The 19,926-nt window shown below is 39.3% G+C and overlaps 3 protein-coding genes across 3 annotated transcripts; all 3 read left to right on the forward strand.

The window, feature by feature from the left end:
* The first annotated feature begins 669 nt into the window (after positions 1–669).
* On the forward strand, positions 670–3,790 carry LOC145237829 (uncharacterized). Its single transcript, XM_080100819.1, has 8 exons — positions 670–923; positions 1,033–1,214; positions 1,501–1,690; positions 1,752–1,887; positions 1,959–2,095; positions 2,223–2,388; positions 2,482–2,614; positions 3,210–3,790. Exons 1-8 carry the CDS (start codon positions 670–672, stop codon positions 3,386–3,388), a joined length of 1,377 nt encoding a protein of 458 aa, XP_079956945.1. The 3' UTR covers positions 3,389–3,790.
* A 514-nt stretch (positions 3,791–4,304) lies between these two features.
* On the forward strand, positions 4,305–11,322 carry LOC145237418 (uncharacterized). Its single transcript, XM_080100270.1, has 15 exons — positions 4,305–4,517; positions 4,683–4,940; positions 5,542–5,671; positions 5,743–5,872; positions 6,197–6,331; positions 6,403–6,566; positions 7,224–7,353; positions 7,837–8,020; positions 8,251–8,432; positions 8,499–8,688; positions 8,761–8,896; positions 8,965–9,101; positions 9,763–9,928; positions 10,361–10,502; positions 10,981–11,322. Exons 1-15 carry the CDS (start codon positions 4,360–4,362, stop codon positions 11,157–11,159), a joined length of 2,421 nt encoding a protein of 806 aa, XP_079956396.1. The 5' UTR covers positions 4,305–4,359; the 3' UTR covers positions 11,160–11,322.
* Positions 11,323–11,388: 66 nt separating this feature from the next.
* LOC145237417 (vascular endothelial growth factor receptor 1-like) lies at positions 11,389–19,830 on the forward strand. Its single transcript, XM_080100269.1, has 20 exons — positions 11,389–12,166; positions 12,400–12,741; positions 12,813–12,952; positions 13,125–13,254; positions 13,319–13,476; positions 13,698–13,857; positions 13,933–14,232; positions 14,294–14,434; positions 14,507–14,623; positions 14,691–14,800; positions 14,862–15,105; positions 15,884–15,997; positions 16,077–16,380; positions 16,681–16,837; positions 17,538–17,731; positions 17,800–17,940; positions 18,010–18,115; positions 18,374–18,553; positions 18,638–18,752; positions 18,854–19,830. The coding sequence occupies exons 1-20, from the start codon at positions 12,109–12,111 to the stop codon at positions 19,012–19,014; spliced, it is 3,372 nt and encodes a 1,123-aa protein (XP_079956395.1). The 5' UTR covers positions 11,389–12,108; the 3' UTR covers positions 19,015–19,830.
* The last annotated feature ends 96 nt before the right edge of the window (positions 19,831–19,926 follow it).

Consider the following 19,926-nt stretch of genomic DNA (forward strand, 5'->3'; position numbering starts at 1 on the left):
ATATAACTTAAAGATGATTGACCTTTCGGATAATTTAATCACATTTATTCCAAACAACACGTTTAACGACATCAGCAAAGAACGTGTGGAAATTGATTTGTATGAGAATCCAATGACTTGTGATTGCTCAAATGCTTGGTTGAAAGAATGGTACGATAAGGTGACTATACTTTGTTTGGGTGTTCTGTTTTGCAAGGAAAAATTTTAAATGCTCTTAGCTTGTGGAACACGATATATCTACCGAACTGCGATTCAGATGTGAACAACCTTTGCGAAATCACGAAAAGAAATTTTACCAGCTCCAACTAAGTGATTTAACATGCATGAGTGATGACCAGCAATGGCAAGGTTTGATTTGTTTCTTTATTTTCTTCTATGATAAAAAAACGTCTTCAAAATAATTTCCTGATAAAAAATGCATGATGAAGCAGCAAGTTCAGTATAAAAAAGCGTTCTATAAATCGGATGGATAGCTGGCCTATTTCACACTTGTGAGTAGGCCTATCATTAGTCTCTTATTCAAATACAGTAGAAGCCTTATTTCTAGCCTGTGGTGAATCCCACATTTAAGCCAAACAACAGAAAATGTTGTGATTGTCCATCAGCACTTCATAAAGTGCCGAAAAATTTATCCAGTTCAGTTTTATTTCCGTACATTTTGGCAAAAAAATGACAAATACTGAACCTCCTGTTTTTGAATCGTTCATCGATGTCAACACGGTGTTTCAAATGCGGTTTGTAAATAACACAGACTGTTCAGCTCCTGCTCCTTCGCCGCACACACTAGTGACTACCACGGCTAGAGTTGTCGAAAACCGCAATGCTTGTCCCCAAGGTTGCACTTGCTACGATGAAAACGGTCGAAGATATGCACCACCTCCGAACAAATCTTCAGGAGCTGGTCCACGTACACGAATTCATGGGTTGGAATTTGTTTTTTATCTGATTATGCACTTATAAAACACTTTTGACAAATTTATTATCAGGTTGTCCATTTCCTCAGATCCGTTTTTGAAAAGATGTTTTATTTAGATTCGCTTACATGAAATTCGCGAAACTTAGTGTGAGTTGTATTGGAATTGGGCTGACTCGGATTCCAACTGAAAGTATGCGATCTGATGTACAAATGATAGTTTTGTCGGACAACAACATTTCGACACTGGACTTGACGGAATTGAAAAAGTTCAAAGACCTTAATATACTCGACCTCAAACGTAAGTGGTACCAGTGCTGGATTCGGGCATAACATTGAATATAAAACTGTCTGTGCTGGATACTGATTCACTCTCGTCACTTTTTTGTCGAGATACTCGGCAAATGCCTTGGTAAACTTAACTTTCAAGCCTAATCGGGCTTTATTACAAACAAAATTCGGGTTTAGGGGGGCTTTAGGTTTACATTTTACTGTTTGGGCACAATTTGGGACCCGCTTAATAAATAAAAACAAACCTGATTTTTATCAAATCATCAGTCATCCATTAAACTTATCCTTTCTAACAGGAAACGGGATAAAGGAAATTAAAGCTTCCTCCCAAGTAGTATTAAAAGATGTTACCTTGGTAAATCTTCGCTTCAACAACCTCACCACAGTAGAGAGCAGTCATTTTCGTTCATTTCCCAACCTTGAAATTGTGATGCTCTACCACAACCAGATAAAACGGTTTCCCAACAACCTGTTTGTCCACAACCCGTAAGTTTTTGTTTGTTTGTTTTTTCTGCACCCAGTTTCAAGTATTGTTGGTCCATTTCAGGAAACTAAACCGTGTCTACCTGGGTCCTAACCCCATTGAAAAATTTCAGTTCCACTTTCTTAAAGCACTTGACATTTACAGCTTGTCGCTTCGAAAGTTGTCCTTGAAGTCGGTTCCACAAGAAATTGCTACGATGGTTATAATACGTTTTATCTTGTGTTACATCTTTTGCTTCATTATTTTCCATGTATCCCGTATTTTTTGCAGAAAAACCTCACCTATCTTGATTTAAATGACAATCACATTACGTCGCTTCCCAATGAAACATTTTCGAACACGACCGCTCTGTACAGAATAAAAGTAGAAAACAACAAAATCGAATCAATCGGGGTCAATGCGTTCAAGTAAGTTGGTAAAGACCTAGTGAAAACAGGCTGAGTTGCTAAATTCAGGATTAAACGCATGAGAAATGGGGAAATTTTTGCTCAAAACGGGCAATTTAAACTAAAAATTGCGATATATTCTTTTCAGTGGTGCAACTCTTCTGCGATTTGTTTATCTTTCTGAAAATAAAATCAAGACGCTTCCTGCTGGAATCTTCTCAAACATCAGTCAGGAGAGATTGAAAGTCGAACTGTGGAGCAACCCGATGGTTTGTGATTGCAACCTGAAGTGGTTCAAGACATGGATTGAGGAGGTAAGTAACGATCTGAACACTCAAACATTCGGAAACTGGCCGAACTAAGATATAGGAACTTGCTTGGTGTGATGCGTTGATGTTGTTCTATAGGCCGAGGAACGGGATCCAACAACAGACGTTCGATTTATTTGTTCAACGCCATCTCGGGTTCACAATAAAAAATCTGACGAACTTTCACCAGCAGAATTCTTCTGTAAAGATGCCGATAAAAATGATGATGGATGTAAGTTTCAAAACTGGTAATGCAACAAAAAATGTCAATACCGTGTTGTATTTTTAAAAGGGAAGACGACTGTTGATATATTCTGGACACTTTTTATTTAAAAAAAAAACAAGATCCCCCCTTCTGAATTTTGCAACCGTTGCGCAATGTTTGTAGAATATGGGCTAGTAGTTTTAGAAATACTCGTCAGTAAACTAGACCACTTAAAATACTTGCTAAATATAAGTTAGTGCTGGAAATCTGTTTCGCGTTACAACTACCCTTTTGTATTAATATGCGCCTTTAATACACTTTGAAACTTTTTTAGTTTCGCTTTTAAAACATTTCTTTGATAACAAATTGCACACTTGTTTATAAAAATCAGTTTTAAAAATTGTTACCGTCTTGCGGTATCATAACCCTTATCAACATAAAGAAGAAAGAATGATTATTTTTACTTATTGCTTCCTGTTTAAAGAATGCGGAACATTCTTCTACAATCTACATCAATGGTTCTCAACCTTTTACTGATCGTTTTGACCACTTTATCTATTGCTGCGTACCGCTACCGTTGAAGCCAAAGTAGTTTCAAAAGTACATTAAAAATGTTTTTCAGTGGCATGTTCAGTCTGCAAGATCCCGGCTGGACCCATCGCTCTCACTGTGCTCCTGACATTTGTGGTAACGGCAGTCTGCTGCTGCGTTGTGTGGCGATGTACGTTCAAGAGAAGATACGGCGATTTGATAAAGTACACAAGGGGTAAAGATACATACAGTGAAGTGGACACCATGTAGCATACAGCACACATTTGTAAATAAACTAGTTGTTGTCGAGATTGTCATTTCTTCGCACGGAAGAGAACTAGAAGACTGAAGAACATGCAGCCCTACCCTTGTTTCTTTTAATCATTCGTCGTTGGGATTTCAACAGTAACCTTTGCCTTAATTGTAATGTTTTGCGATTTACTTCATTGTTGACTTACTACGTTGGTTAAAAATCTCGATTTTATTTGTCAAATCATATTTAAATAATGTTGTACAATAAAAAAATGTATCGTATAGTAGCCGGACCACTAAAATGGAATTGATGTCGTTTTAACCTTCAGCGTACAACGTATTTACAAATTTGTTCACGATGGGGAACTTGTACTGAGAAAGTATTGAGTGACAATAATAAATAAAGACATGTAAAAAGTGCTGGGTTGTGTTTAAACTGTTTTCATTTTTTAGAAACTCTTTAGTCAAATATTGCAATGAACGGTATTGAGAAACGATCCTTGCAGTTCGTATTAGAGTTTAAAGTAACATTGGCTCTACAATTCAAGAAACTAATTAATTTTGCCTTTAAATCCTTAAAACTGCTAATAGAATCAGCGTTTTTAAGCTCTCTGTTTGCTTTTCACTCAAACTTTGTTGACCTGCTTTGGACGATAACACAGCAGCTTGGTAAATAATTTCCTAACGTGCGTGGCACCCATTGGTATTAGTTGGCAAAAAAGGCGCCATGTAGTCAAGTGCAAAGCGATTCGATGTCTGTCAAACAAGACCATCAGTAGTTAATCAACAGATAGTAACAAGAGCTAACTTTAGACCAAGCGCTATAAAATGTATGACAGAATTTGTATTGGGTGCATATCAGTTGTGTTAAAAATTATACGAGGGCTTACTAAGTTGTTGCCAAACCTTGCTAACAATAAGCTGCTAGGCTTGTCTGACCTGTATTTGTTTTTACCTTTAAACGCTGGTTATTGAAGTTTTGATACAAAATGATGCTTATTCGTAAAAATACACTGTTTTGTGCTGTACTGGGTATTGCGTTTGCTGCTACAGTGTGGGGTGATGAAGCAGATGGCGATGTGACCTTTCTATTGGACAACGGCTGTTCCATCACCAGAAGACCAGTAAATTCAACAGCACCCCCAATGTAAGTGTTGTTGTTGTTTTGAATTTTCTTGCGTTAGACACAACAGTCAAAATACACAAGCTGGTAAACAGTTATAAAAGAGAGAATTTTGTTGAGGTAGCTTACCCATTGATAGCAAAAATTTATTCGTAAAGTATTTCAATAACTGTTGGATGTTTGATGTAGACCCTGGTATGGGATGCCTCTACCTCACTTGAATTGCTCAGGAGCCGGGCTTACAAGATTGGATGTTGAGGCCGTCGTTAACGACACGAAGAGCATTTCTTTGTCTTATAATGATATGATCGAATTTCATGTCGACGATTTAAAAGAGTTTCCTGGGGTGGAAAAATTAGAGTTAAAAGTAAATAAGCTCACCAGGGTCGTCGCATCACAAGACACGCCCGAAGCAATGATGAAATCCCTACGATATATTTCCCTAACGTAAGAGTCAAGTTGGTTAAGTTTATTGTAGTTAAAACCGTATCAAGATAAAGAATCACAAATGATTGCTACAATCCGATAGAGGGCGCAAAAGCACAGTTTTTTTCAACTTTAGAAACTAAATTTAGTATAGGATCTAGGTATTTATGTTATGTGTAATATCGTTTTCTAATGAAACCTCACCCCAACCCAAATAACCCTAACCGTAGCATTTTCTTACAATTAAGATTTCAATGTTTCTTAATGCTCGTTGTGTCACCTATCAGTAAACTTTTGTTATTTGAAGCTTTATGTTCCGAAGTCATTCATTTAAATTTCATTAAGAAAAACGAAAAAGAATATCCACCAGATTTGTCATATTTTTTTTCACTTGGGTTTTAAAAGTTCATGGTTGATTTTTGTGAAAATATTTAGTTTGCAAAAGCGTTTTTTTCAAAGTCGATTTCAAATACCAGTTTCTTTCTTTGCGAGTTGAAACAACTTTTAAAGTGTACCCTGTGTTAAATCTCTACTCAATGCCAACACATCGGTCCGTTCGTAACTGCACGGTTACCTGTCATGCCCTGAAAGTCAATTTTTACCCTATTCATTGTTTTCTCAGCCACAACAAATTGACTGCAGTCCCAAACGCAGCTTTAAAAAGCTTTCCGGAATTGAAATTCCTAATTTTGTTCAGTAACGCTATTACTAAATTTCGGAACGATGATTTTCGGTACAACAAAAAACTCGAGGTATAACAGTTCCATATACTGCATAAGTCCTTTATCAAACATTTCGATAACACAGTGCTCTATACCAACAGTTCTTGTATTTGGGGCCGAACCCGGTTGAAACTTTCGAAGACGATTTTCTCTCGAAAATGAATCTCACCGGATTAGGCTTGCGCTCATGTGGTTTAAAAAGTTTGCCCGTTCATATTGCGACAATGACAAGTAAGTTTCCCTTTCTCAATTCAAATGTTTGTTCACTAGCGCAGTACCATTAACTACCAGTTTGTTTTGTCGAAGTGTGCTGAGGTTTTACACATGCATACCTGATTTTCTGACTACTTTATATAAAAACAATTTAAGGATGTATGTCACTTCACACAATAATGTAACAATATTAGATGATCTTTTCAAAATGTGAATGGCATCCACAACGACATACAAGTTTGAACAAAAACCTCCATCATTTTACACAAAAACATTGTAAAGAAATCAGGCTTTATTGCATGATGCTTTATAGCTTGCTTTTCTAGCCCTGTACTCTTTCAGGGTTGGTCTATCTCGACCTTTCTGTCAACAAACTAACAAGTTTGTCACCAAATTCCTTTCGGGATTGTCGCCAGTTACGTTGGCTCGAAATTGCGTCGAATCAAATACACACCGTTGACGCATTTGCATTCAAAGGTACATATTGAAAGTTACACATTATTTATGTAAAAATGTGACATTTATGATAAATTTTGAACACATTCTAGGGGCATTTGCCTTAAAGATGATTGACCTTTCGGATAATTTGATTACTGTCATTCCAAACAACACGTTCAGCGACATCAGCAAAGAACGTGTGGAAATTGATTTGTATGAGAATCCGTTGGTTTGTGATTGCTCAAATGCTTGGTTAAAAGGATGGTACGATGAGGTACGGTTTATGTAAATTTGGAATATCGTCCAAATTGAAACGTGGACAAACCTTCACACAGACTTAAATATTAAATGCGTGTTTAAGTTGGCCGCAAAAAAAATCATTTTTTCAACTATGTCCAACTATTTCGGACACAGCACTCCCATTAGTACAGGCCTATACCTATTAGTTCCATTTAGTTAAATATGTGGACCGTTACAGTATGTTATGTATTACGGCAAACACTTTAAAATAAAAACAATAAAATTTCACTAACCATTAGGCAAGAACTAAAAGCAAAAAGCAAATTTTGTAGTGACATTTGTTTTGGGGAACTAATTGGTGTAATTGTTTAATGTACCATTGAAAAGTTGTAATTTCCGTTTGATGACACACAACAATTAAGACGATAAAATTGTGCCAAAAAACATATCTTATAGGATTGTAACTTGTATTTTTAACTTGCTGTAAATAACAATCTTTCCACCAATATGGCAATATGTATTTGACTTTACGATAAAAGTAATCCTCGAATTAAAATTATAAACTAGATTTAAAACACCAAGATTCGGCAATAAAATGAACGATGATCCAAGCGCAGGTTGTAGCATTTAAGTGTCGTTCAATATGGCGGCATTAGAATAAATGCGCATCGGCTATTTTTTACCGTTTCAGCTTGTTGAGCATGATATGTCTACCGAGCTGCGCTTCAAATGCGTACAACCATTGAGAAATCATGGAAAGAAAAGTTACCAGCTTCAACTTAGCGATTTCACATGCAAGGACGATGACCAGCAATGGCAAGGTTTGTTTTTGTAAAGAATTTTAGTGTTGGTAAATTGCATTGCTGACAACTATTCACGTGGGCGCCGGCACGTATGGGCAAGAGGAGAGACAAGCAATTCCACTGTGTACAATTTAAGCCTATATGCTCATAATTAAACGATAGCGTAATTCATTCGTGTAAGTATGTATGTGTCAAAAGTTACCGCCTCTTCCAAAATTTTCTGCCGGCGCCGATGCCTATTTATACTATTTCAAGCTTTTAAAAGAAGAGCAATTGACAGTAAATATGCATCTTGATGTGTAAATATGACGCCGGAAGTCTGCAATCTTTAAAAAAATGTGAAAAATGCCAATTGTATTGCCAGAAGAGCTCTATACATCTGATATCATATACCTGGCAGCAACAGCTCTGAGAAAATGTATTTAAAATCTCCAAAATAGTTTTGTAAATTTGCGGCACAATGTTTTTATGGTGCTTTTTATCCATGTATCCACTTTACAGATTGTAACGCGCCATCACCCCCAGTGACTTCTTCCCCACTGACCGTAACCTCCACGACAACACCCGTTGTCGACAACCCAGCAGCATGTCCCGAAGGTTGCACTTGCTTCGATGAAATGGGCAAACAGTATTCACCCGCGACCGATACAACTGATAGCAAACCAGGACTCCGTCAAATACGAGGGTTAACTTTTCTTTTCACTTAAAATAAGATTAGGACAATGCTGTCTGAATTGCAGCCAACCCAAATGCTATTTACCAGTTCAAATCGCTTAGTGATCTTAATAGGTTTTGGTTGTAAACATTAGTTTTAGAAAAAAAAATTGATATTATTTTTAGAAAAAGTATGGTGCAACACAAAAGTGTGGTTCTTTGTAACTTGTGAACAAATTAAAAGAATTTTTTCGATTACAGATTTCGTTACAAGATGTTTGCACAGCTCAGTGTGAGTTGTATTGGAACTGGATTGACTCGGATTCCGGTCGAAGATATGCGCTCTGACGTTAAGATGATAATTTTTTCCGACAACAATATTTCGACACTCGACTTGGTTCAATTCAAGAAATTTAAAGACTTGAAAATATTAAACCTTAAAAGTAAGCGTGATGCCGCTTTCGTAAGTGCGTCTCGATGAATTTTTAAACAAATATTTTTGCTTTCAGGAAACGGAATAAAAAAGATAAAGGCTGCCCCCACAATGGTCCTAGAACAGGTCACCTTATTAAACCTTCGCTTTAACAATATTACGGCAGTATCCAGTTTGCATTTCAAGTCTTTTCCAAATCTTGAAATCATTACGCTTTACCACAACCAAATCAAATATTTCCCCGACAAATTGTTTTCTAACAATCGGTAAGTAACAGAAAAAACATCTTGGTTCTGCTTTGAGCTTTGTTTCTTATTTTCCTTTTTTTCTCAATATAGGAAGCTGAACCGCGTCTACCTAGGCCCAAACCCTATCAAGACGTTCAATTTTCACTTTCTCAAAGATCTTGACCTTTTCAGCTTATCGCTGCGAAAGTTGTCGCTCAATTCAGTTCCAGCGGAAATTTCCACCCTGGTAACAAAAATATAGTTTAAAATTGGTATGAGTTCGTCCACACACATTAAAACGTTTAATTTTTTTAGAAAAACCTTACTTTTCTTGATATGAGTGACAATTTTATTACGTCGGTGCCAAATGGAACATTCTCGACGACCAGTGCTCTATTCCGTCTCAGAATGGAAAACAACAAAATCGAATCAATCGGGGTCAACGCTTTTAAGTACGTCCTAAACTAGTTTGAAAAACCCTCACATAAAATTCCACAACTATACCGCAATAAAACCTTCAATAACAAACCGACTAGGGCAGTGGTTCTTGACCTTTTTGGTGTGGTTTCCCACTAAAGTCAATCACCAACTTCGAATTTCCCCCTCTGTTATTTTTATAAACATGTTTTGTGCCCTACGTTAACAAAAAAATATTCTTTAAATGAAATAATTTTGTGGAGCGCTTTGGTCTGGACCCTAACGGTATACTGCAATCTTATTTAGTTTAAATAGTGCTACTGTGAGAGATTAAACTTTTTGGAATACTGAAGAGTCTGCTATGCTTGCATTAGTCATTTATTGCATCACAATCAACAAAGGAAAGGCTTTTATTCGCGCACAACAGCAAAGTCATTGATGGTTTCAGTCTTGTCTGTGATGTAACAAATGGCCTTTGGATTTGTATGTGTCTTGTAAACCTTGGTTAAATCAATCTTACATGTTGTTGCAGAACATTTTTAGTAATGTAGCTTTCAACGGTTAATTCAAAGCCGGATTGGACCCTCGTGCCCGCGGTTGCTCTTTTCAAGCTTACATAATTTCCCTCCGAAAACATTAAATTTCCCACCGGTTAAGAACCACTGGACTAGGGTTACAATTCGAGTTTGTTTGCAGTGGCGCCACGTTGTTGCAATGGCTTTACCTTTCCGAAAATAAAATCAAGACGCTTCCTGCTGGAGTCTTCTCAAACATCAGTCAGGAGAGATTGAAAGTCGAACTGTGGAGCAACCCGATGGTTTGCGATTGCAATTTGAGATGGTTCAAGACATGGATTGAAGAGGTAAGTAACGATCTGAACTCTCAAACATTCGGAAACTGGCCGAACTAAGATAGTCAATGAAAACCGCACACCCTTTATAGAGGACAGTGGACAAATTGTGTGTCAAGAGGCATTTTATGTTATATTTTCATCTAAAAGCAGATGTTAAGCTATATATGCATAAGTTAGTTTTGCAGATATTTCATTTATAAATGTAAAAGTATCAAGCCAATAAATGACAGACGGTACCCACTGTTTTAGACCTAAATAGGCTGCAGACAATAGTAATACACACTGTTTTGGCCTATAGTCTCATCAGGGCAGCTGGTTTTACTAGCGTCTCCATGTAAATGTTGTTGTTTTTTCAAATATTGGTTTGTTTGTTTTTCGAGCGCTTCAAAAAGTGCAAGGTGGGTTTTGGTGTTGACAATTTTGTGGTTTGGGTTATAATAGACGGAGGAACGCGATCCAACAACTGACGTGCGATTCATCTGTACATCCCCATCTCGTGTTCATAACAAAAAGTCGGATGAGCTTACACCTGAAGACTTCGTCTGTGAAGATTCAGATAAAGGCGATGATGGGACCAACGCCAGTAAGTCAAAAAACTGAACTTGAGTATAAATTGGGCTATTCCTAAACTTGATATTGTCAAGTAAGCGGCCAAAATTAATATCTTGTTAAGTAAGGTGTGTAACCAAATCTGCACTTCACAAACCGGTCATTGTATTTACCCTAACACCAAGTCAAAGTCAAAAATCTTTCGAGAAATTTTTGCCCACATTTATTCTGCAAATGATGCATAGGTATTTCAGCCAATATCTTCGCCCAGTATAACATACGATCTATAGTTTGATTTTGGTCAATGTAGGTCGTGCCGGGTTTTTCGTGTTAGGTTAGGGATTGATTTTGAATAAAACAGGCTTGGACTAGGCTTTATTAGGTTCATTTGTGCCGCAATTTTACCACCTGTCGGGTCTATTTGTTTTAAACCTCTGTGTTGAACACTTTTGCATATCGCTGATCCGCCTAATAATTTGGTAGTTGACATCTACAATTTGAATACTTTGCAGTATCGTGTCAAGTGTGCAAAGTACCAGCTGGATCTATTGCACTGACCGCACTCCTAACATTTTTGGCAACAGCAATTTGCTGCTGCGTTGCGTGGCGATGTACGTTTAAACGAAGATATGGCGAACTGATACAGTATGCAAAACAAAGAGACAACTACGGTCAGATGGACGACATGTAAAAATATTGGAATACTGGAAATGTTGGTTTGTCTTTGTAAAATCGTTCAATTCATGTGTACATCTAAACGCTGTTAATCCTGTGATTGTGGATCCGTGTACTTTTTAATTTTATATCAGCATACGTGATGCAATGAAAAATAAATAAACTGTTTGTGTGCTTGATACATTTTGGATCTACCAGACTGCGTGTTTTCTTCCAGGTGAGCTATCATGAAAAAAATCTTTTATGAAAAACTAAAATTTTTTCAACATATTTACACAAAAATATATGACACAAGGGCGGACTTTTCATGACACTTACAAATGTCTTTAGTTGTTTTTGTTTTTTCAATCCACAGTCGGCTGAGGTGCAAAGTACTCGGGCTGAGGTGTAATTTACGCAGAAGGTCATTTGCGCATGCGCAGCTAAATAAAAACACTCTTTGCGTGCGATTTGGGCTCCCATTACAGAGGCCGATCCCCGCGTGGAAGTTCGCGTTGCTCCGACCCGCGATAACGTCACAATGACTTCCTGCGCGTCGATGCGGCGCTTTCCCACAGGGCAAGGAAAAAGCAAGCAGGCGACCCGGGACGCGAGGCATTCCCACGGAAGTGCGCCTGGAATAGGAAACCGCCGTTACCGCGATGCTTGGTGGAAACTATTGCCACTTGAGTCATTACGCTCCTGCATCCGCATGACACACAAGGGACGCCGAGTAGAAGCTTAGGAACAAAGACGGACTGGAAAAGAGTCACCAACAACGATGGTTGGATGTTAGCGGCACCCACTTAGTTGTTAAACATTGGGTTCAACAAGGTTTCAGAACAGGATAGGCTTGTATGTAAGGAGGATACAAGGTTCTTGAATTAATAGGCTTGTGTTTCGTATACAGGGTTAACACCACCTTTCCAGCATAGCGAAAATATAAGTTAACGTTGTATTGTCTCTGAAGTGTGAAATAGCAAAATATGGGATTACTTGGAGCAAGTCTGGTGTTGGGAATATTGGTAACTTGTTCGTTTGGAGGTAAGAGACCATTTGTCTGTCTCAAAATTACTGCCTGACTGTTTTATTTACTTTTTTATCCCCCCAAACAGTCTTATCGTTAAAAAACTCTTTGTGTAAAAATACTTGCTTTCAAAAACTATTTTTGCTAGAAAGACTCAAGGGATCAAATTTTCTGGGGTTGTAGCTTTTTCAGCCAAGTGCCTTTGAAACTATATTTTAATTTAAACTTTAAAAACTGTCCACGTTTTTAGGTCGAATTGGAACGACCAGGCAGCGACAAGTTTTAACAGGTGACACAGTCAAATTGCGGTGTCAGGGCGATGCGCGGGGGCCACAAGTCGGACTTCAATGGAGTTTTCCGAAATCCATGTCTTCGAACGGTCGTGGAAGCGTTGTGCCAACTAAAACTGAAATCAGCGGCGGAAAACTAATACTTCGAAGTTCACTGAAACTCAATAACGCAACCACGGAAGACACAGGGTATTACGTGTGCAGATACAGGTTGCTAAGCAATGAAACCAGCAAAGACTGGGATCAGCCTGAAAACTCTGCCTCAAAAACTTGGATCAAGCGTATTTACCTTTATGTTTACGGTTAGTTTTGAAAACGATATGCCGTTGGCTAGTGGTAGGGAGCGTTGTGTTAAAATCTTTGGTTTTTGCAGATGGTAGAACGTTACTTCTCGATGTGCCTGGAAAAATTGAAGCCAACATACACAAAGACGTCGTGGTGCCTTGTAGACCAACCAGGGAAGATGTGGTGGTCGGTTTGTCAAAGTTAGCAGACGATACACCTGCAACGAGGGTAAGGGCACACCCCAACCAACATCACTGTTTGCAAACAAGCATTTCTTCGTTAAGTTTCATGTTTTTTGTTATCATATGATCTAAATGACCTATGGTCGATAATTTTCTGTTTTAAAGTTATCATATGATCCAACTATATCATATGACCTAAATGTATCTGTTGTTTTCAGTTGTCGTATGATCCAACCGCGGGTTTCACTTTACATAACACGACTGACTATGATGTAGGCCTGTGGAAGTGTACAGCGACATACCAGGGAATAAAACATTACCACCGTTTTCTTCTCACTGTTAACAAAGGTAAAAAACAACTCCCGTTGCTGCGCAGGCATAAGTCCGCAACGCCTGTATTTTTCAATTGCAGAAACCCAAAAACGAATGGGAGAGCTGTTAATCAAAGCCGACAGTTACGCATTTCTATCGCAAAAGATCCGTGTTATGTGCGAAGTAGAGGTTCCCGGTCAAGCGGTAACATTTGAATGGATTGCACCAAACGGACGTAACCTCACTGGAGGCGATAAGGTATTTCTTTGATACATCCATGTTTGGTTTGTCTGCGTGGATGAAACTTAAATCAAATCGTTCATTTCCATAAAAGCAAGAGTGCAAAGTACAGAAATATCACCTGGAAGTTTATGAACAAACTATGTGCTACAAACCATTTATGGTTGAAGTATGACCATAGTGTTTTGTCATGGCATACCTTGTACTTCATTATTTTTATACACGTCTGAAAATTATAGGTAACTTACTTTGAACTACCTGCAAAGAGCAACGGTATGGACGTATGGCGAAGCTGGCTTACATTGTCCAGGGCAAGTCTTAACGACAGCGGCACTTACATCTGCGACGCCCTATACAATGGCAAACGCAAGACGGCAGAAACCGACATAGTTGTGTATGGTAAGCCCCACGGAGTCACGTTACTTAAATTTCCGCGAAGGGGTATTTTAAACAACTCGTGTCGTCTTCTTACAGAAACTCCGTACATAAAAATTACCGGTTGTTCGGCGAGTGGAGAAAATCAGACGAGCCTGAACGCTGTCAAAGGATACGAAGTGGCGCTTAATTTTTCCGTTGACGCTTATCCTGCTCCTACCTTTTCGTGGCACAATGGCACTACTTTGCTTCGCGCTGATGGCGCCGATAACAGGATTGTCATCAAAATGTCTAGTCTCTTAATTCGTGATGTAGGCTATGCTGATGAAGCAACATACACTCTGACAATATCAAATCGCGCAGATACCGTACAACGAAAAGTTTTTCTCCGTGTAATCGGTAAGGATCTTGTGCTTGTGAACTTTCCTGGCAGCAAATTAAGTTTATTAATAATTTACAGAACCGGAAAAGCCAAGAATACTAGAAATTGCTGAAGAGGTCGTAGTGGACCTTGGGTTGGATTATGAGGTGGCTTGCAAAGTTTCTGGCGTTCCCACTCCTGAAATCATGTGGTATCACAACGAAATTCCAATACCTCAAGGTTTAACTCAAACCATTCTGTAACTTGTACACTCCACTGGTTGGTAGTTAACATATATATATGAAATCTTAGCCACCACTGAAGAGCTAAAAATCACAAGAGTGCAAGCCGAGGATGGGGGTACATACACCTGTCATGCTCGTAACGGACTGGGAGAAGCAACGCGCCAACAGATCTTACATATCAATGGTAAGAGAAGTTCATGTATTATTATTGCATTATAGTCGTCATTACCCAAAACTGTTTTACTTTTTAGATGCAAACCAGCTTCATCGCATCCTATTCTCGTCTTTGTCCGTCGTAATGTTTCTCACTATTGTGTGCGGGGCATGGATGCTTATCTCCAAGATGAGAAGAATCAAGAAAGTACGTGATGCACTGTTAACCATTCACAAACATTGCAAAAAACAAAATCTTATTTCAACAGCTTCAACGACAACTAAGGCTGGAGCAAAAATATCTGGTCCCTGTGCTCGATATCAAGCAGATGCCAGTGGAGGAACACGCTCAATGTTTGTCTTACGATCCCAAGAAATGGGAATTCCCGAGAGATCGTCTAAAGTTTGGCAAGACTCTTGGCCGTGGGGCGTTCGGCAAAGTGGTGCAGGCGACCGCCTTTGATCTCGAGCGTTCCTCTTCCTGCAAAACCGTGGCTGTGAAAATGCTCAAAGGTGAGAAATTTCAACAAACGGCAGACGCGCGTGTACTTTTCTCCAAGTTGAACGTTGCCCAGATCATCGCTATTTATGTCCGCGACATATTTACCTTTGTGTATTTTGCACTGAGAAAGTCTTTGCTTGAACTTGCTTTAAATTTAGTCACCGTCACTCAGCGATATTCTTATTCAGATTTGCCCTAGCGTTATTTGGGCTCAAGATTTCAATATTCGGGGTATGACTTCCGCTTTGGAGTCAGCGTGACATTGCTGTGTGCCCCTGGTCGTGCGCCACAGGTCTTTGGCGAGTCACAGGTTTTCACACTACCCAACCCGGTATTCGATGGCAGCGCACTGATCTGCTTAACCGCACAATACGCTAGTAATATTGTTCCATTTATGGAGTGGCGCCGTAAGTCTGCCTCGATTGGTCATATTTTCCAATACAGCAATCGGAAACTATCCTCAGCGCTGCTTCCTCGCCGCTGCCCGAACTCCGATCCAATCTGACATTTACATTGGACATTTTGCGTAAGCGTTACGTCACGCGAACCAGCGTTCACACAATTTGCAGCCACAAAAACAAAAAAATTAAAGGCCATTTTGCATGTATGTTCTAAAAGGAGTTGTAGGGCTCGATATTTAAAACAACGTTTTGCGGATACCAATTGTAAAATGAACCCACGCGGATCAATTTGATGTGTTTCCTTATCCACGTAGTTGCGGTTTTAATTGCACTAATTGGCATCTGGGACAAATGTAATTGAAATCATATGTGACACTTTTTTTTACAGTGGGATCCCGAAGCAGCGAATACAGCGCCTTGATGTCAGAACTCAAAATTCTTATTCACCTTGGCTCCCATTTGAACATTGTCAATCTGTTGGGCGCTTGTACGACAAAAGATGGTAAAAGCACCTTTTTTGATCTGTTTGCATTTAATTTATTTTGTGCGAGGTTTGTGAATTTAAAACTCTTCAATTCTAGGTCCACTGATGATCATTGTGGAGTACTGTCGCCATGGCAACTTATCGACTTACTTGAGAGGCATGCGTGATTGTTATGTTGGCGGACGAGTCGACGGAGCCGAGAAAAAAGTGCTCAGTAACGACTCAAAAAAATGCCGGCTCTTAAGTGAGGACTCAACGGACGACGGAGCCTTCTCGGGTCTGGAGAACGACAGATCGAGCTGGTTGACTGACAAACGAGTGAGCCGAGCTTCGTGTACAAGCGCTGCTGACACTGTAGCGTCGCAAGAATGTGAGATCACTGGACAAACCAACTTGTCAAGGTATGGTTGAGATATGCTTTTGGGCGATGTTGGATTCAGGCTGTTTAATCACATGCATACGCGTAAAATATGAAAAAGTATCGGCTTTTTGAGTTTCTTGACCTGTATTAGTGAAAATGTTTGAACCAGTCATGTCACAGTTTGTAGTGGTAACTTGTTAGCATGTCTTAAGGTTTGCACCTTACAAAAAATCGTTATCTCTTTTCGACTATGCATCCAACAGCATACAGTCAAACTTGTAAAGTCGAATGTTTTGGTTTCCCTTTATAGCCATTAACTATACGATTGTTGTTGTTTTAGCGGTTGCGAAGATAGTCGGATGAGTTTGCGGAAAGTGTCGGAAACAAACGAAGACGACAAGGAGAAAAAAGATGAAAAGACAACTCTTACCCTCACCGATCTGCTCTCGTACAGTCTTCAAGTTGCAAGAGGGATGGAGTTTTTGGCATCGAAAAAGGTAAATATAAAAATCAAACACCACTAGAGAAACTCCGTTTAATTTAGTTTCCGTGATGAAAATCAGTTACGTTTTGAAAGCTAACATTTTTTGACGCCGTTTAGCAACAAAACTTCAAATGCAAACTGCTGAAAACCTATCGTAAAACGTATTATGAAAATTTTTTAAATCAGAACAAAAAAACGAACAAATTTACTATGTCAGTGCATGGGAGTTCGTAGACAGCCGGTCGCCTCATTTCCTGCGATATTTACAATTGGGGGTGAAAGTTGGTGCGTGTGCTTGTGGGAAAGTTACCTTCTCTTCTCCGTTTGGCATCAATAGAGTAGCAATCGCCAATTGTTGAATACGCGGTGACTGTTTTGCAGGAAACTGATTTGTTAAATATCCTCGCAGTGAACTTTATATCGGACCTATCTCGTTTCTTGGCCGATCGCGTGGAGTTTAATCAATCGAAAAACTGTTTGTTGCATTCCTGTGGACATATGGCACCCGCGTTCGGCTGATAAGGTGTTATTTGTAATCAACTTGCCAAATACCACATATTAATTCTTTACAACGACTGAGCAATGTCGCCAGTACCGTATTTAGATCCAGCCTGTGGAATGAATCAACGAGTAGAATTTTTGTTATGAAAGTTACCGATTCCAAGTTTGGCCATCTAGCCTGAATCGTGGTCAAAACATTTTCATTTTTGCAGTGCATTCACCGAGACTTGGCAGCAAGAAACGTGCTGATCTCCGATTACCAAGTGGTAAAAATTTGCGACTTCGGTCTTGCAAGAGACGTCTACAAAGATCCGGATTATATTCAAAACGGAGAAGCGCGTCTTCCTATCAAATGGATGGCACCAGAGTCGATTTTTGACAAGATTTACTCCACAAAAAGCGATGTGTAGGTTTCTCATATTAATTAACATAATATTTTCGAAAAAATGGTGATCGAGAATTTTGGTTAATTAGGTGGTCGTTCGGAGTCTTGCTTTGGGAAATATTCAGCCTTGGTGGATCGCCTTACCCTGGTATACAAATGGACAAAGATTTCTGTAATAAACTGAAGCGAGGTGTACGAATGAGCAAACCCGAATATTCATCAGATTCAGCGTGAGTTAAAATCAAATTATGAGTTGTTTGCTTTTTTCATATTGGATTCAACCAATTGTTTTTCTTTAGATATTCCAATATGCTGGCTTGTTGGGCAAACCAACCAGAAGAACGACCAACCTTCACGAAATTGTGTGAAGAACTTAGCGATGTGCTGCAAGCTGAAGCGGGACACGTAAGTTGCTTTCCATATCTTTTACGATGTTTTTTTCGTACTGTGGACAAACCATATACATAACTTGAAGTTTAAAGGTGAATTACAAAATGGCTACGCAATATTTATGTGCCAATGGATACAAACTCCAGGCCACCAGGACCTTCTGTAGCTTGTCACTAAAACCACAGTCTTTCCGCCACCTATCGGAAATAACTTGGCGCAAACTATTACCGACATTGCCTATGCACCGACACTTATGGGCATTTTGTTTCGCAGGAATATCTTGACATCTTGAAAATCATCGAGGGAGCCGAAGATGGAAAAGTTCCACTGCGTGGCGTTGGACCGCAAAAGTCACCGGAAGAAACGTTTGACATGGACAAATGCAAGTCGGTAGACGCCGAACCGTGTACATCGTGCGAAACAGTCAACTACACAGACGTGCATACTAATGTGGTAAGTTGTTAGGCACAGTTGCAGTATGGCGCTTTTGCTAACTGATTCCTACTTGTTGAATTTACGTTTGCTTGTATTCGAAAGGTGGACTCTCTAAAAAAGCAAGAGGCTTGCGAGGAGCAAAAGCGATCAAGTGCTGTTACGCAAGTTGCAATTTCACATGAGAACGTATCTCTGCGAAACCAGTTTACCGATGACGGTAAGATGTTTACGTTTGTTAAACAAAGACATTTAGCATTTGCATTTGGACTGGTGAAAAACGTTAACTTGAACATCTTTTAAAATACATTTTTCCTCTAGGTTGTTTGTCAGAGGACAGCGGTCTTTGCACAAGCACGGACAGAAATCTGTTGTACGTTGACACGAGCAGCTTCCGATCATTGGATACTTGTTCTGCGACATCTTGTGATGCGCCGCCTCTCTACGATGAAGTCATCGCTTCGAGAAGCAAACAAATTTAAAGGCGCACCAAAAGAAGCACGATCAGAGCCGTGTAAAGAGGTGCCAATAGACTGGGACGTCGTTAGAACTGCTCTTAGTTGCACATTTCACGCCTTCACATTCCTACAACAGAGCTTCAAGCTGCCAGTTAGGACTATTAGTGTAGAGTGCACCTTGAGGCGTACCGACCAAAACATTTACAAGTCTTTTCACTGCCAAACATTCAACAGAAGTGATTAACATCTCGATTCAAATCTGTTTGTCTAGTGCAGGGTTGCACAACCTTTTTGCTAAGACGGCCGCATCGCAGATTCTTACTTCACCAACGGCCGCCAATTACCTGCTTGTTTTTGTTTTTAAATTTATTATGTGAAAATAGGACTTGTCCCACATAAACCATCTAATGGCGTCCAAAAAGCCCGGATAATTTAAAACTTGATCCACAGATTGAGCTAAACAGTCTGAGCTATTTATGGCGTCATAATCTATATTGTGACGCAAAAGGTGACTGTTTATTTGCATTGTTTTCACACAATAGGCGTATATAAAGTGTGATGCACAGGGTCACTAGGCTGGTAATATTCTTTACAGTCTTACAAAATCTATTTCATGCAGTTTGAAAGTCAAAATATTTAACAAAAGAGGTTTTTGCGTCACGGCCGCCAGTGCATATATTTTAATAAACATGTTCACGGCCGCACAAAATCGTCTACTCGGCCGCATGCGGCCGTACGTTGTGCACCCCTGGTCTAGTGTTTTATCCGACCCCTGCCAATTTTGTTACAAATGCGTTCGCTGTTGTACATATTGTCGAATAAAAAAACGAAATACCGCGACCACTGAATGTATGTGATTCCTTCCATGCACAAAGCAGATAGGAATAACTAAGTTATAGGCAGGGTTGCCATACCGTCATAATTTCTAAGATTTGT

This window comes from Phallusia mammillata, chromosome 7 (genome assembly GCF_965637545.1).
Source record: "Phallusia mammillata chromosome 7, kaPhaMamm4.hap1.1, whole genome shotgun sequence".
Lineage (NCBI taxonomy): Eukaryota > Metazoa > Chordata > Ascidiacea > Phlebobranchia > Ascidiidae > Phallusia > Phallusia mammillata.

What these genes read in the sequence shown, in the direction of transcription:
- LOC145237829 (XM_080100819.1), top strand. Translation starts at nt 670, where the DNA reads ATGACAAATACTGAACCTCCTGTTTTTGAATCGTTCATCGATGTCAAC. An exon ending in CCACGTACACGAATTCATGG is followed by an intron (nt 924 to 1,032) that starts GTTGGAATTTGT and finishes TGTTTTATTTAG; the next exon opens with ATTCGCTTACATGAAATTCG. An exon ending in AACCTGTTTGTCCACAACCC is followed by an intron (nt 1,691 to 1,751) that starts GTAAGTTTTTGT and finishes GGTCCATTTCAG; the next exon opens with GAAACTAAACCGTGTCTACC.
- LOC145237418 (XM_080100270.1), top strand. Translation starts at nt 4,360, where the DNA reads ATGATGCTTATTCGTAAAAATACACTGTTTTGTGCTGTACTGGGTATT. An exon ending in TAAAAGGATGGTACGATGAG is followed by an intron (nt 6,567 to 7,223) that starts GTACGGTTTATG and finishes TTACCGTTTCAG; the next exon opens with CTTGTTGAGCATGATATGTC. An exon ending in GGACTCCGTCAAATACGAGG is followed by an intron (nt 8,021 to 8,250) that starts GTTAACTTTTCT and finishes TTTCGATTACAG; the next exon opens with ATTTCGTTACAAGATGTTTG.
- LOC145237417 (XM_080100269.1), top strand. Translation starts at nt 12,109, where the DNA reads ATGGGATTACTTGGAGCAAGTCTGGTGTTGGGAATATTGGTAACTTGT. An exon ending in GGCTGTGAAAATGCTCAAAG is followed by an intron (nt 15,106 to 15,883) that starts GTGAGAAATTTC and finishes TTTTTTTTACAG; the next exon opens with TGGGATCCCGAAGCAGCGAA. An exon ending in TGCAAGCTGAAGCGGGACAC is followed by an intron (nt 18,116 to 18,373) that starts GTAAGTTGCTTT and finishes TTTGTTTCGCAG; the next exon opens with GAATATCTTGACATCTTGAA.